General features: G+C 39.3%; 1 protein-coding gene across 1 annotated transcript; it reads left to right on the top strand.

Moving 5' to 3' along the window:
- Positions 1-2,803: 2,803 nt before the first annotated feature.
- LOC140960994 (uncharacterized) lies at positions 2,804-3,327 on the top strand. Its single transcript, XM_073419321.1, has 2 exons — positions 2,804-2,846; positions 3,026-3,327. Exons 1-2 carry the CDS (start codon positions 2,804-2,806, stop codon positions 3,325-3,327), a joined length of 345 nt encoding a protein of 114 aa, XP_073275422.1.
- Positions 3,328-14,015: the final 10,688 nt, after the last annotated feature.

Below are 14,015 nucleotides of genomic sequence, written 5' to 3'. Positions count from 1 at the left end.
ATTTTTCCAAGAAAAGCACCTCAAAAAGCTCGGAAAGTTGCTCAAAAAGAAGCTGAGGCAATGCAAAACCTTAAGAATTGAGGGTACGTCACTTGGAAAAGAAACCCTCAGCTCATAAGCTAAACCTCTCAGCTCAAGGAAGCTCCAAGATTCTTGGAAAAGAAACCCTCAGCTCACAAGCTAAAACCCTCAGCTCAAGGAAGCTCATTGATTGTCGGGAAGGAAATGCCTAGCTCATGAATTCAATATCCTAGCTCAAAGAAGCTCATCCTTTCTTGTCCTAAAAGAACCAAAATGGAGCTAGAAAAAGAGCTAAAGGATTGGACAAATTTAATGTGCATGAAATGACCTTTGAGTTAACCAAGAAGATGAGCTAAAGGAGCTAAAGGTTTGGACCAACTTATTGTGCAAGAGATGACCATTGAGTTAACCAAAGAAGGAGCTAAAGGTTTGGACAAACTTATTATGCAAGAAATGACCATTGAGATAACCAATGAAGAAGCTAAGGGAGGATCTAAGAGCCTAGGACATATTTATAGTGCAGGAAATGACCTTTGGTGCTTGAGTTAACCTTGACCACATTTATTTCATTTCTTGGGGTGCAAGAGGCGTCCATGGGGTAGCTTAAGGGGCCAAGAATTTTTCTATAAATAGTACTCAAGGGGTGAAGGAAGATACGTCAAAGTGCTGCTGAATTGAAGACATAATCTGCTAAAGTTACGTCGAAGTGCTGCCCAAATTTTGAGAGGAAAACTTCGTGCAAGAATCTGCATATTTCGAACTGTTCTTTCAAATACAGTAAGTGGGCTTTCGTTAAATATTTTGTTGTATTTTTAAACGTCGATATAAATAATATGACATGCATGTAGGTGTGTCTTTTTTTTCGAAAATATAAATATGTTCTGTTTAAAAATTCGATCGATTATGTGTTTACTTCTATACTTCGAAATTCTTGGTTCCGCTGTGTCCGTATGAAAACTCTGAAATCTGAAAATCTGAAAAGTTCTGTCTGTTGCCTCTGAATTCTGTTTGCACTGTTACGATTCGGATTTGAAATGGGACGAGAATTGTGATTCTGCCTGGACCCCAATGGTGGGTATAAAGCCATTTCTGTTTGGCCCCCAATGGTAGGTAGAAAACCATGTCTGTTTGGCCCCCAATGGTGGGTATAAAACCATTTCTGTTTGGCCCCCCATGGTAGGTAGAAAACCATTTCTGTTTGGCCCCCAATGGTAGGTAGAAAACCATTTCTGTTTGGCCCCCAATGGTGGGTATAAAATCATTTCTGTCTGGCACCCATCGGTGGGTATAAAACCGAGTTCTGGCCTCATCCCTTAGAGGACTAACATATTGGGGACAATTTGACCATGGAAATGAGATGAGAAACAGTGTTGTGTCTGTCTGTGAATTGTTCCAAAATGATCTGATTTGCTTCTGAATTATTCTGAACCATCTGCTAACTTCTATTTTACATTCGCTTCATTTCTTTTATGATAAGAATAAAAGTTTTGAAAGTTTGTTAAAGAAAAATTTTAAGAAAACTAAGTTCTCTATATGTATCATTGGAAATCGATCGACCCCCCACTTGCTGAGTGTTTCCCAAAACACTCACCCCTTACAAATTTCAGATAAAACTGAAGAGCGAATAAATGAGGAGGAGCAAGAAGCTTTCTAGGGTTGGTGAATCGATGATCGAGATCAAGACTCAAGAGTTTCTATTTTTCTTTTGTTTCCGCTTCAAAATACTCTGATGTAATTTTCATTTCAGTGTCATTGTAAAGACATTATTGATTTTATGAAAAAGACTAGTTTGATTTGATACGTGGCTTAATTTTTTGCAAATAATTGTTAAACAATGCCGGATGTCACCGATGCTTCGGACACGGGGCGTGACATCAGATGCTTGCAGGGATGACTCAGTTCTTCACACAGTTTGTAGGGAACCAGCTGCAGTAGACACGGGGGCTAGACCTAGACCAGAGGTAGTTTATGAGAGGTTCAGAAGGATGGACCCAAAGGAGTTCTCGGGGACTAATGACCCGATGGTAGCTGAGGAATGGATTAAGTCCATCGAGGGAATTTTTGCTTTCATGGAGCTGCAGGATGCAGACAGGGTCAGGTGTGCCACTTTCCAGCTGACAGGAGATGCTAGACTGTGGTGAGAGAGCGCATCAATGTCAGTGAATTGGCAAACATTGACGTGGACTGGTTTCAAAAAAGTTTTCTACTCCAAGTACTTCACTGAGGAAATACGCTCCCGCCTGACTAGGGAGTTCATGACGTTGTGACAGGGAGATAGCAGCGTGGCAGAATTTGTCAGGAAATTTGAGAGGGGGTGTCACTTTGTGCCCCTGATTGCAAATGATGCCCAGGAGAAGCTGAGACATTTTATTGACGGGTTACGGCCGATCTTGCGCCGTGATGTGAGAGTTACTGGTCCTACTACTTATGTTGTTGTCGTGACAAGATCCCTGGCAGCAAAGCAAGACCAGAGGGACATTGAGAATGACAGGCAGGGCAAGAGGGCCTATCAGGCACCACAGCAGCAGCAGCAGTTTAAGAGGCCTTTCTAGGGGCAGCAGGGGAAGAGGCCGTTTAAGGGACCGTCGAAAGGCAAGGGTCCTATTCCGCAGAAGAAGGCTCCTCAAAGGCCTGGTGAGTACCCGGTGTACCCGAAGTGCCACTGCCAGCATGCAAGACAGTGTTTTTGGGGATCAAGAAAATGCTTCAAGTGTGGAGCTAGCGATCATATACTGAAGGACTGCCCGCAGTGGAGGCAACCAACCTAGGAAAATTGTTCGCCATGCAAGCAGAGGAGGCAAACTTAGACACGACGCTATTGACTGGTAACTTATTTAATTCAGCACCGTATTATTTTTGCTATGCATGTTTCGAATTTGATTTGGGATTATTAGTGTGCTGTTTCGTATTTTTGTTGACTTGGGATAGAAATTTCCAACTATGCATGAGGTTAAGATTTTTATTTGGGATATAAGTTTTTGTGTGTTGTGCTAACGCCTCTCAGGAAATATCTTCATAAAGCTAGTCGCCACGAAGGCCTTGATAGATTTCGGGGCCACACACTCCTTTATCTCAGAGACGTTCGCTAATCATCTGGATGTCAAGTCCATTGGACTCGACGTGAACTACTCTGTGACAGTCCTATTAGGGGAAGAGTTATCAGCTACTAGCGTGGTCAAAGATATTGATCTTGAACTGCAGGGCCACCTAGTGTATGCCGATCTGATTTTGTTGCCGATGTCAGAATTTGATATTATCTTGGGAATGGACTGGCTGTCGAAGAATGGAGTTCTGATTGACTTTTAGAAAAGATTAGTGTTGGTAAGACCGTTGGGCATGGAGCAGTTTCTTTTTGAGCCGGACAGATGGAAAAGTTCCCTCGCATGATCTCTTGCAAGCAAGCATGAAGACTTATTCATAAGGGATGTCAAGCTTTATTGACCAGTATTATTTCCGCACTTGACGTACCCACTCCATCGAAATCTGATGTACCATTAGTAAGAGATTTTCCTGAAGTTTTTCGTAATGACGTCAAACGCCTTCCACCAGAGAGAGAGGTGGAATTTGCCATTGACCTTGTGTCAGGAACCGTGCCAATATCTAAGGCACCGTACCGTTTAGCTCTATCTGAGATGTTAGAGCTCAAACAGCAAATTCAGGAGCTCCTAGACAAAGAATTCATCCGCCCTATTTCTCACTATGGGGAGCACCAGTGCTCTTTGTAAAGAAGAAAAATGGGAGTATGAAATTGTGTATTGATTACCGAGAACTGAACAAGGTAACGATCAAAATAAATACCCACTACCAAGGATCGAGGACTTGTTCGATCAGCTGCAGGGAGCTACAGTGTTCTCTAAGATAGATCTACGAGCTGGGTATCATCAATTGAAGGTAAAAGATGCAGATGTTCATAAGAGAACCTTCAGAACTAGATATGGGCACTACGAGTTCTTAGTGATGCCGTTTGGACTGACGAATGCTCTAACGATTTTTATGGACCTCATGAAACATTGACGACATTCTTATCTACTCGAAGAGCCATGAGGAGCATAGTCATTATTTGGGTACAGTTTTGCAGGTCTTGCAGAGTCGCAAGTTGTTTGAAAAATTCAGTAAGTGTGGATTCTGGTTGGAGAAAGTAGTATTTTTGGGTCATATAATATCTATCAGTGGCATTGAGGTGGATCTAGCTAAGGTGGCAGTAGTTAATGAATGGGTTGAGCCGAAGAACGCGTCAGAGATCTGCAGTTTCCTTGGCATGGCAAGCTACTACAGGAAATTTATTCAGGGCTTTTCCTCGATTGCAGTGCCACTCACTTCATGACTAAGAAGAATGCTAAATTCGTTTGGAGTGATGAGTGTCAGAAGAGCTTTGATACTTTGAAGCAAGCTCTTATCACAGATCAAGCATTAGCCATGCCAGCAGGACAAGGCAATTTTGTGCTATACACCTATGATTTTAATTTTGGGTTAGGCGCAATATTGATGCAGCATGGTCGGGTTATAGCTTATGCCTCCAGATAGTTGAAATTGCATGAAAAGAATTATCCGACTCATGATATCGAGTTAGCTGTCGTTGTCTTTGCGTTGAAGATTTGGATATATTACTTGTACGACGAGAAATGCCAGATATTCACTGATCACAAGAGTTTCAAGTATTTCTTCACTCAAAAATAACTTAACATGAGACAAAGACGGTGGTTGGAGTTAGTGAAAGACTACGATTGTGAATTTAGCTACCATCCAGGGAAAGCTAATGTTGTGGCAGATGCTTTGAACATAAAAGTTGCAGTCGTAGCATAGCTGTCAGCGCAAAGATTTCTTCAGTCAGAGATTCAGAGGTTTGGCCTAGAAGTTTATCCTAAGGTCAGAGCTCCTAAGCTGTCTAATCTGACAGTCCATTATTCTTTGCTAGACCGAATCCGTAGAGGTCAGCCTTCGGATGAGCAATTACAGAAATGGAGACTGAAGGATGAGGCCAAGGGCAGTGTACTCTACTCAGTGACTAATGGTATTGTGAGATACAGAGGAAGGATGTGGGTGCCTAGTGTTGATTCGATCAGAGAGGATATTCTGACAGAGGCACACGCATCTCCGTATTCTTTTCATCCAGGGGGTACCAAGATGTACAAGGATTTGCAGATGCTATATTGGTGGCCAGGTATGAAGCGAGGCATCCGCCGATTTGTATCTAAATGTCTCACTTGTGAACAAGTGAAAGCAGAGCATCAGAGGCCAGCAGGAATGCTTAAGCCGCTCCCATCCCCGAGTAAAAATGGGAGAATATCACCATGGATTTCGTTGTTGGTTTGCCGAGGTCAGTCAGAGGGTCCAATGCCATTTGGGTTATAGTGGATCGACTTACTAAGTCAGCACATTTCTTGCTGGTGAAGACAACTTTCTCCATGACTCAGTATGCAGAGCTCTATATCAGAGAGATAGTTCGATTACACGGGATCCCAGTTTCTATTGTGTGCGACAGGGACCCGAGGTTCACATTGTCATTTTGGAAGAGTTTACATGCAGCCATGGGGACGAAGTTGCTATACAGTACGGCATTCCACCCTCAGACAGATGGCCAGTCTGAACGACTGATTCAGATATGGCTCCCTACAATGTATTGTATGGAAGGAAGTGCAGATCGCCGATTCATTGGATGAAGTCAGTGAGAGATCAAAACTTGGCCCAGAGATTGTTCAGCATACTGTAGATGTGGTGGTCAAGATACGAGATAGGATGAAGACCGCCCAGAGTAGTCAAAAGAGTTATGTTGACAAGAGAAAAAGAGATCTCGAATTTGCAGTAGGAGATCACGTATTCGTAAAGATAGCACCTATGAAGGGTGTTATGAGGTTTGGGAAGAGAGGCAAATCCTTCGCATGTCTTGAGTTTTGAGCCATTGCAGTTGGCTTCCGATTTGTCGTATGAGGAGAGACCCGTCCAAATCCTAGACAGAAAGGAGCGGAGACTTCGGAACAAAGTGACCAAGTTGGTCAAAGTTCAGTCGCTGAATCAATCAGTGGAGGAGGCCACTTGGGAGGCCGAAGTGGATATGAGAAATCGCTACCCGAAACTGTTTGGTAAGATTTAGTTTCGAGGACGAATTTTATTCAAGTGCGGGATAAATTGTAGAGCCCAAAATCAGTACACGTGAAACCCATGAATTTATTTAAATTGTTAAATTATTTATTTAGTTTTAAAATGATTTTAACGATGCATGATTTATGAATTTATATTATTTTAAATTATTTATGTTTATGGGATGCACATTAAAATTTTTTCTTGAGTTTATGTTTCAGGCGATTATTCGATGCGGGGTCGGGAAAAGGCGACCGGTGAGGATTTAGGCGATTTATGAAAATATGGTATTTTATTTCAAGTCGAGAAAATTGTTATTTTAATTGATCTTTGGAGTTTTCAAGCATTTTAAAGCATAATTTATTTATTAGATGATTTTAAGATTTTAAAACTCTTAAAGTGGTCAATTGTGTATTTTATTTTAATTAGGGGATTTTTTTGTAAAGTTAGTGTGGATTAACATTTTAATTAACATTTTTATTATTAATTAAACAAATAATTACCCCTAATTAAACACACTCACACACACACGTTCTCTACACACACACACACACACATTTCCCTTGGACTTCCATTTCAGTTTTTGGTGATGGGGAATAGGTCTTTTCAGAAGCCACCATTTCATTCCCTCCCTTGTTAATTCCAGAAGCGCACGTCCATTTCTTCAAGAAAATTGTGCCGCAATTCGTCCCGGATCGGCCCTCGCGTCTCTCCGCTTCGAAAGTCGTTGTTTCGTGAGTATAATCATCAAAGGCCCTCGCGTCTCTCCGCTTCATGTATGTTGTGTAAAGTTTGAGCTATTATGTTTTTAAACGATTCCTGAAAGATTTTAGATCTCAAAACCGGATGTTGCTGTCATTTCGTGTACTGTACTTTTTTTGGTCGATTTTTTGGAAAAACATTCAACATATAAAACTGATAACATTTTGATGCCTTCGATTGGACAGTAAATTCGTAATTTTTGGACAAGAAACGAGTGAGTTATGATTATTTTCGTGGGACTGCTCAAACTGCGATGTTATGAAAATGTGTTCCTTACGTATTTTTGAGAATTTTTTGTTGCAGGCTTCGTTGGGAATCTCCGGTTGATCACTTCTGAATCTAGACATGTTGGGTACGATGTTTGGGCGACTTTTGATGTTTCGTTTCGTGTCGTTACGCACTTGGTTGCATTAGAAGTTGTAGGAAGCAATTTGTGTCAAAATTTGTGTTTATGGGTCGAGTTGCGTTGCATGTTTTGCGTCGTTGTTTTGGGGCATTTGTGTGAGTTTGAATCATTGGCATCGCGTCCTAGGATTGGTCTCGTTGCATCGGTTTGAGTCGGTTGGGCGTGGTATATAGTTTGCATCAAAATGTTCTTCGAGGCCAAGTTTGCGCAGAGCTAGCGAAGCAGCACTCTATGGAGAGCACCGTAGCGCCCGACTTTCGCAAGCCTAGCGCCACGGCATTGCCCTAGTGGCACCGCAGCGCTAGAGCTTTGGCTCTGCTAGCGCTGCGGCACAAGTGGCGCTAGGCAGTGCCGCAGTGCAGCAATGCCCAGTGCCTAGGCGCTTGTCCATGATTTTAAACCACTATTTTTAAGTCCATGTCTGGGGAAATGTGCACACTTCATATAGAGATTGTTCGGGTTCGATGTCATGGTTTAATACGATGATTAAACAAGGTCAAGTCCCGAGTTATTTAGAAATTCAAAAGTCAATTGTTTATTTCGGTGGTGAGCACGACTATTACGTCTAAGTTATGAAAATTAAGTGCTTGAAAACGTGTTAGTATGCACAAAAGTTGCCAAAAGAGAAAGCCAAAAAATCGCTCAACGCCTTGTAAATACGTTCGACGTGCCAAAGAAAATGCATATATTTTTTAGGTATGCGAAATGTCTTGCGACCAAATATGAACGGGTTTGGAAGCCGGTGAACGTGGCCGGTGACCTCTACACTCCGGTAAAGCATGATTGGGTTCAGATAGGGATTGGAAAGCGGTAATGCATGACCAGGGACCAATCCACCCGGTAAAGCATGACCGGAGATCTCATGTATGTGGTAGTGGACATCCTTGCCAGCTCAGTACTATGGTTTAGTCTGATCTGGCGCATTTATGTATGGGTCACTTGCTTTGAAACATATCTCTACGCAAAATTATGATGTTTATGTAAGTTCAAGTATATATGATGCAAGTATATTTATGAAAAGCTTTAAGATATGATGGCACGTCTATGTTTATGTAAGTACGTTCAAGTTTAAGTATGTAGCTCTACTTTAAAATGCATGTGGCTTTATTACATATTATTTGTTATTTTCAGTTTATACATGTTGAGTCTTTTAGACTCACTAGACTTGATCGATGCCGGTGAGGACGAGTTTGAGGAGGCGAGTGGTGGGGACTAGTGAATCAGCTCGGACTGCGCGGAGGCTAACCCGAGGACCGCCTATGTTTTCAAGAAGTTTTAAGCATGCTATTTCATGTACTTTTATTTTCAAGGAAACTACATTATGTTGTTTTAAACAAGTACTTGTTGTGAGCTGTTTAAAAGTATGGTACGTTACAATATGTATCTTTCTTGCATACTTCCTGGTACGTTACAATATGTATCTTTCTTGCATACTTCCAACTCTTTTTATATAAACTGTCATTCCAACGGTCGGAAAGAGATGAGTAACATTAAACTGTAACCATAGAAAGATGTGTCACTATCAGCTGCAAATACATTAAATGTTCTTCAGCAAAACATTTAATGTTCTCTTTGCTAGCATAGCTTTGAATCCCGTTCTTTGAAGAGTTACTCCTGGGTATTCTTTTATGGCAACTTTTTTTACCATCAGAACTTGTAGGATATAACTAATCTTTCCTTTCTGGGATAGTGACATAAATGCAGATCAATATCGGGATTGGTGCAGGACAAGGTTTCCTTTAAAATATTTTTGAGGAAATTTTATGATAGTCAGTGAGATTGTCGAAGAAGTGGACGTTGAACCCGACGGCCTAATACTATGGTTTATAGATTGACCCATCAAATGAATGATGTCACTTTCGAGGATCGGACTTTGCAAAAAGGATGATTTTAAATGGAAAATGTTCATATCTATACATGGTTTAAAAGTTGCATATTTTTGAATGTTTCATGTTTGCATGAAAAATCAATTTTTAGTTAAAGTAATTTTTATGCATGTGAGTGTATATCTACGTATGTGATATATTAAGTTTGAGCATGCTGAGTTATTAGACTCACTAGGTTTGAATGATTGCAGGTAATGTTGATGTTGAGTCATGAGGTGCGGACTATCGAGTTATCCGGAAGGCGCAGTGCATACCCGAGGACCTAGAAATTCCGCATATGTTAAAGAATTTTGATGATTTTATGGATTATCGCTGTTATTTAAAGAATGTTAGGATGCTAGAATTTATTGAGTTAAATTTTAGACTTTTATCGCTTATTTTACTTTCCGCATGAATGGTTTTGGATATTATGAAATTCATTTATTGATTATTTATGCAATTTTATTTATGATGAATTAATTATGCATGGTTTAGAAAAAAAACTAGTGTAAATTAAATGAATTAAAAGTAGGTTCGTTTCAATGACAGACGAGTCATCTTTTGCAGTTGAACAATTATGAACAAAATTGTTTCTTGTCTATTGAATCAGTGCTGGGGGAGCACTTTCCTTCATTTGTATTTCCAAGAAATCTCAGTGAAGTAGAGCGGTTGAAATATCAGAGGTTTTTGTCCATTTCAATATGGAAAGTCCAAGTTTGGCAGCTGCTTTGATCTTTCCGATTTAAAGAAGTGAATCGAAAGTTGTGACCGTTTGAAATTCAACCCATTTGCCAAACTTTTTAATTTTCTTCCGAATGATCTCATTGACTTGTTCGCTAGTTAAGGCAATGGCAGTATGAATGGGATTGTTCTGTGGTGGCTCTTCGAGCATAATTTTCTTACCCTTTTCTGTAGGGTGAAGGAGAGAAAAGACTGAGAGGGAGAATGTGATTTGTGCTTCAACAATTTTGATCCATTTGAGTTTTGTCGCTTTGATTGCGGGAATCAGAGGAGGAACCAACGGTGCAGAAAGATGCTTGATCATCTTGATTTTTGCAGCTTTGGGCTTTTCTAGCTGTTTCTTCTTAAAAACTTGGGAAACCGGTGCATCATCCTTTGATTCTTCATCAGAGCTGGATTTCAGAACCAGCTTTCTCTTAGTGCCTTTGGGAGTCACATCCGTCTTCTTTTTCTTAACAAATTCAACCCCAGTTTCTGTTTTGATAAAAACGTTCTCCTTGTTGGTTGGACGATTTTTCTTTATGAACTTTTTATCCGTTTTCCAGCTAAATAACTTGGTCTTGCCAACTTCAACCATACCCACTGGTTGGACTCCTTCTTAAATTAGCAAATGACAAATTTGAACCGTAAAACCTAGAGACTTATTCACTTTCTTTATCATGTTAACGAATGTCTTGAACAAGACATCAGACCAGTTGATTTTAAGATTGGATGCGATGGTGGCCATGACAAGGAATTTTTCCAGAAGTACTGGATCAATCAGTTGAACAGGAAATTGTTACTGATAATCAGTTGGTGGAGCAAATTGAAAATACTCAGTTACCAACTGATACAGCACCAACTGAAACTGAAGGAAATATTCAGTTGCTGAAATGGACGCAACAAATGCTGAGTACAGATGGAAGAAAACACATCCTCCAGAATTGGTGATAGGTAATCCAACTGATTCAGTAAGAACTCGGAATCAAATTTTTTATTTATTCATTCATTTTAGTTTCCCAACTGGAATCTAAAAAAACTGATGAAGCTCTTGCTGATTCTAACTGGATAAATTTCATGCAAGAAGAGTTAAATCAGTTTACCCATAACAATGTCTTGAACTTAGTTCCAAGACCAGTTTTTAAAACTATTATAGGTACAAAGTGAGTATACAGAAACTAACTGAACGAAGATGGTTCAGTTGTGCGCAACAAAGTGAGGCTTGTAGCACAAGGATATAGGAAAGAAGAAAGAATAAATTACGATGAAACTTATGCATCAGTTGCAACACTGGAAGCAATCATAATGTTCCTTACCTATGCCTCTTTCAAAAACTTTAAAGTCTACCAGATGGACGTGAAGAGTGCATTTCTGAATGGTCAGTTGCAGGAAGAAGTATATGTTGAACAACCACCGGGTTTTATCAATCAGTCTCTTCCTGATCATGTTTATTATTTGAACAAAGTCTTATATGGTCTTAAACAAGCTCCAAGAGATTGGTATGAAACTCTTTCAAAATTCATAACTGATCATGATTTTACTGTTGGATCAGTTGATAAGACTCTGTTCAAATTTTCAAAGAATGAGCATATCTAATTACTTGTGCAAATATATGTTGATAATATAATTTTTGGGTCAACTAACCCCAAATTATGTGAGAAATTTGCCAAGTTAATGCAGGAAAAGTTCGAGATGAGTACGATGGGCGAACTGACATTTTTCCTCGGTCTGCAAGTGAAGCAACTGGAAACTGGTACTTTTATCAATCAGACCAAATATACGAAGGAATTGCTTAAGAAATTTGGCATGAAAACAAGTTCAGCTGCAAGTACTCCCATGAGTTCATCAATCAAATTATACAATGATCAAGGGGGATATCAGTTGAGATGACACTTTACAGAGGTTTAATAGGTTCATTATTGTACCTTACTGCTAGTCGTCCTCATATAGTATTTGTTGTTTGTATGTGTGCTAGATTTCAGGCATATCCTAAGCAATCACTTTTTTTAGCTGCCAAACACATTTTAAAATATCTTAAAGTCACACAAATGTGGGCTTATGGTATGCTAAGGACTCTTCTTTCAACTTAGTTGGATATTCAGATGCCGATTATGCAGCATGTAAGCTAGATCGTAAAAGCACCAGTGGATCATGTCAGTTTCTAGGAGACAGACTGATTTCATGGTTCAGCAAGAAGCAAACATCCGTAGCAACTTCCACAACTGAAGCAGAATATCTCGCTGCTGGAAGCTGCTGTGCCCAACTGCTCTGGATTCAGCAACAATTTAAAGACTATGGATTCATTGCAAAAGAATCACCAATATTTTGTGATAATACAAGTGCAATTGCAATAACATAAAATCCAGTTCTTCACTTTAGTACCAAGAATATCGATGTCGGACTTCATCAGAGATCATGCTATGAAGACAACAATAAGGTTGGAATACATACCAACTGAACAACAATCAGCTGACATCTTCACCAAACCTCTACCAGAGACTAAGTATTCCCATTTTTGTAATATTCTTGGTTTAATTGATTTGTCTTAATTATACCAATGATAATGTTGTTATGTTAGTTGTTGTTAATCTTTGATCAATTAGTCATATATCAGTTAATAACTATTCAGTTATTCACTATCAGTTAGTTAAATTTTTGTCAACTGATATCAGTTCATAATGCAGAAAAGGAAAGAGCAATGAATCGAAACAACTATTTTATTGATAAAATCTCATCCAAGTTACGCGATTCAGTTCTCTTTTAGTGGCATCTTTCCAAAGGGACACAACCAGTTAGACAATTCATGACAGTTAACTCTTCTAAAGCTTTCTGAAGAAGAGATCTTTTCTAGCACATTCCACTCTTTCATAAGCATCAGATGGATAAGACATTCATCAGTGACAAGATCGGAAGTATGGACGACTTCAAGACGCCTCTTATTTTTTCTTGCAGTTGCTCTCTGCTTGTCAGTAGCAACTAATCCATCACGTTGAATGGTCTGGAGTTTGTGTACTTTGGTCCAAGTGGACATGACCTTTAACCAGACAAGTTCCTCGATAGTGTTCTTCAAACTCTCCAAACAGCGGAGTGTTGATGCAGAAACAGGGACGTTGGAACTGCTTGAATTATCCATCGATGTTTAACTGTTATTTTCTAATGACTTTGCTCTTATTTATAGACAGTCTGTTATCAAAGAATTAGAAGAAGACGAAGAGACACTAGTCAACTGAAAGCTTTTGACTTATCAGACTAAGCTTCTCTTACCCTTTCTTTTATTTATATGCATTTATTAAGGGAAAATATCGGATATAAATGGTTAACTGAGAAGACAATAGTCAGTTGGTCTTCAACTGAACTGAATCAGCTTTCAACTGATTACTCAGTTGCTGACCTAACTGATTTTCTCTAGTAAGTTAACTAATTAATCGATAAATATTCTATTATATGTGATGAGACTGATAAGTACACAATTAATTGATGTCTTTCAATGAATAGTGTTTTGAAACGTTTACCCACGTAGTCTGTTTATATTCTACACACGATTTCATCACACGAATACACGTTTTTATTCAAATTATCTTGGACTGACACGTGTCCAAAAATTTGAACAGTCACATATATATTTACTTGTCCCCGCTTCATTTCAGCTCTTCTTTATGAGCATTTCAGTCTACCAAGCAAACCATTACACAGTGCTTTCTTTCTCGCAGATAACCAAACATTCAGCAAAAGACAAATTAAGCTCCAGCACACATTCTGAATGCTATTGTAACATACCGTACTTTTAACTACTTGAACTTTGCTTTAAAAAAATTTTCTTAAGTACAAAATAAACTTTCAAATTTGCATTAAAATAACTGGCTCGTCTAAATCATTTGCAATAAAAACAACCACAACCAAGTTTGCCAGAAGTAACAATCGTTTAAACATCATAAACCTCTTCACGAAAATCAGAGTATTAAAAATTTTCATGCATAAAATATTAAAACATTGGCGGTCCTCGGGTTTAGCCTCCTGCTCAGTTCAAGACGGTTCACTGGTCCCCACCCCTCGTCTCCTCAACATCTTCCTCACCTGCATCGATCAAGTCTGGTGAGTCTAAATACTCACCATGCATAAACTGGAAATAACAAGTACTACGTAATAAAACCACATGCATTTTT

Source organism: Primulina huaijiensis, chromosome 16, assembly GCF_012295235.1.
Source record: "Primulina huaijiensis isolate GDHJ02 chromosome 16, ASM1229523v2, whole genome shotgun sequence".
NCBI classification, from domain to species: Eukaryota; Viridiplantae; Streptophyta; class Magnoliopsida; order Lamiales; family Gesneriaceae; genus Primulina; species Primulina huaijiensis.
Note: the sequence above shows the minus strand (reverse complement) of the source record. Positions and strands in the feature narration are given on the sequence as shown.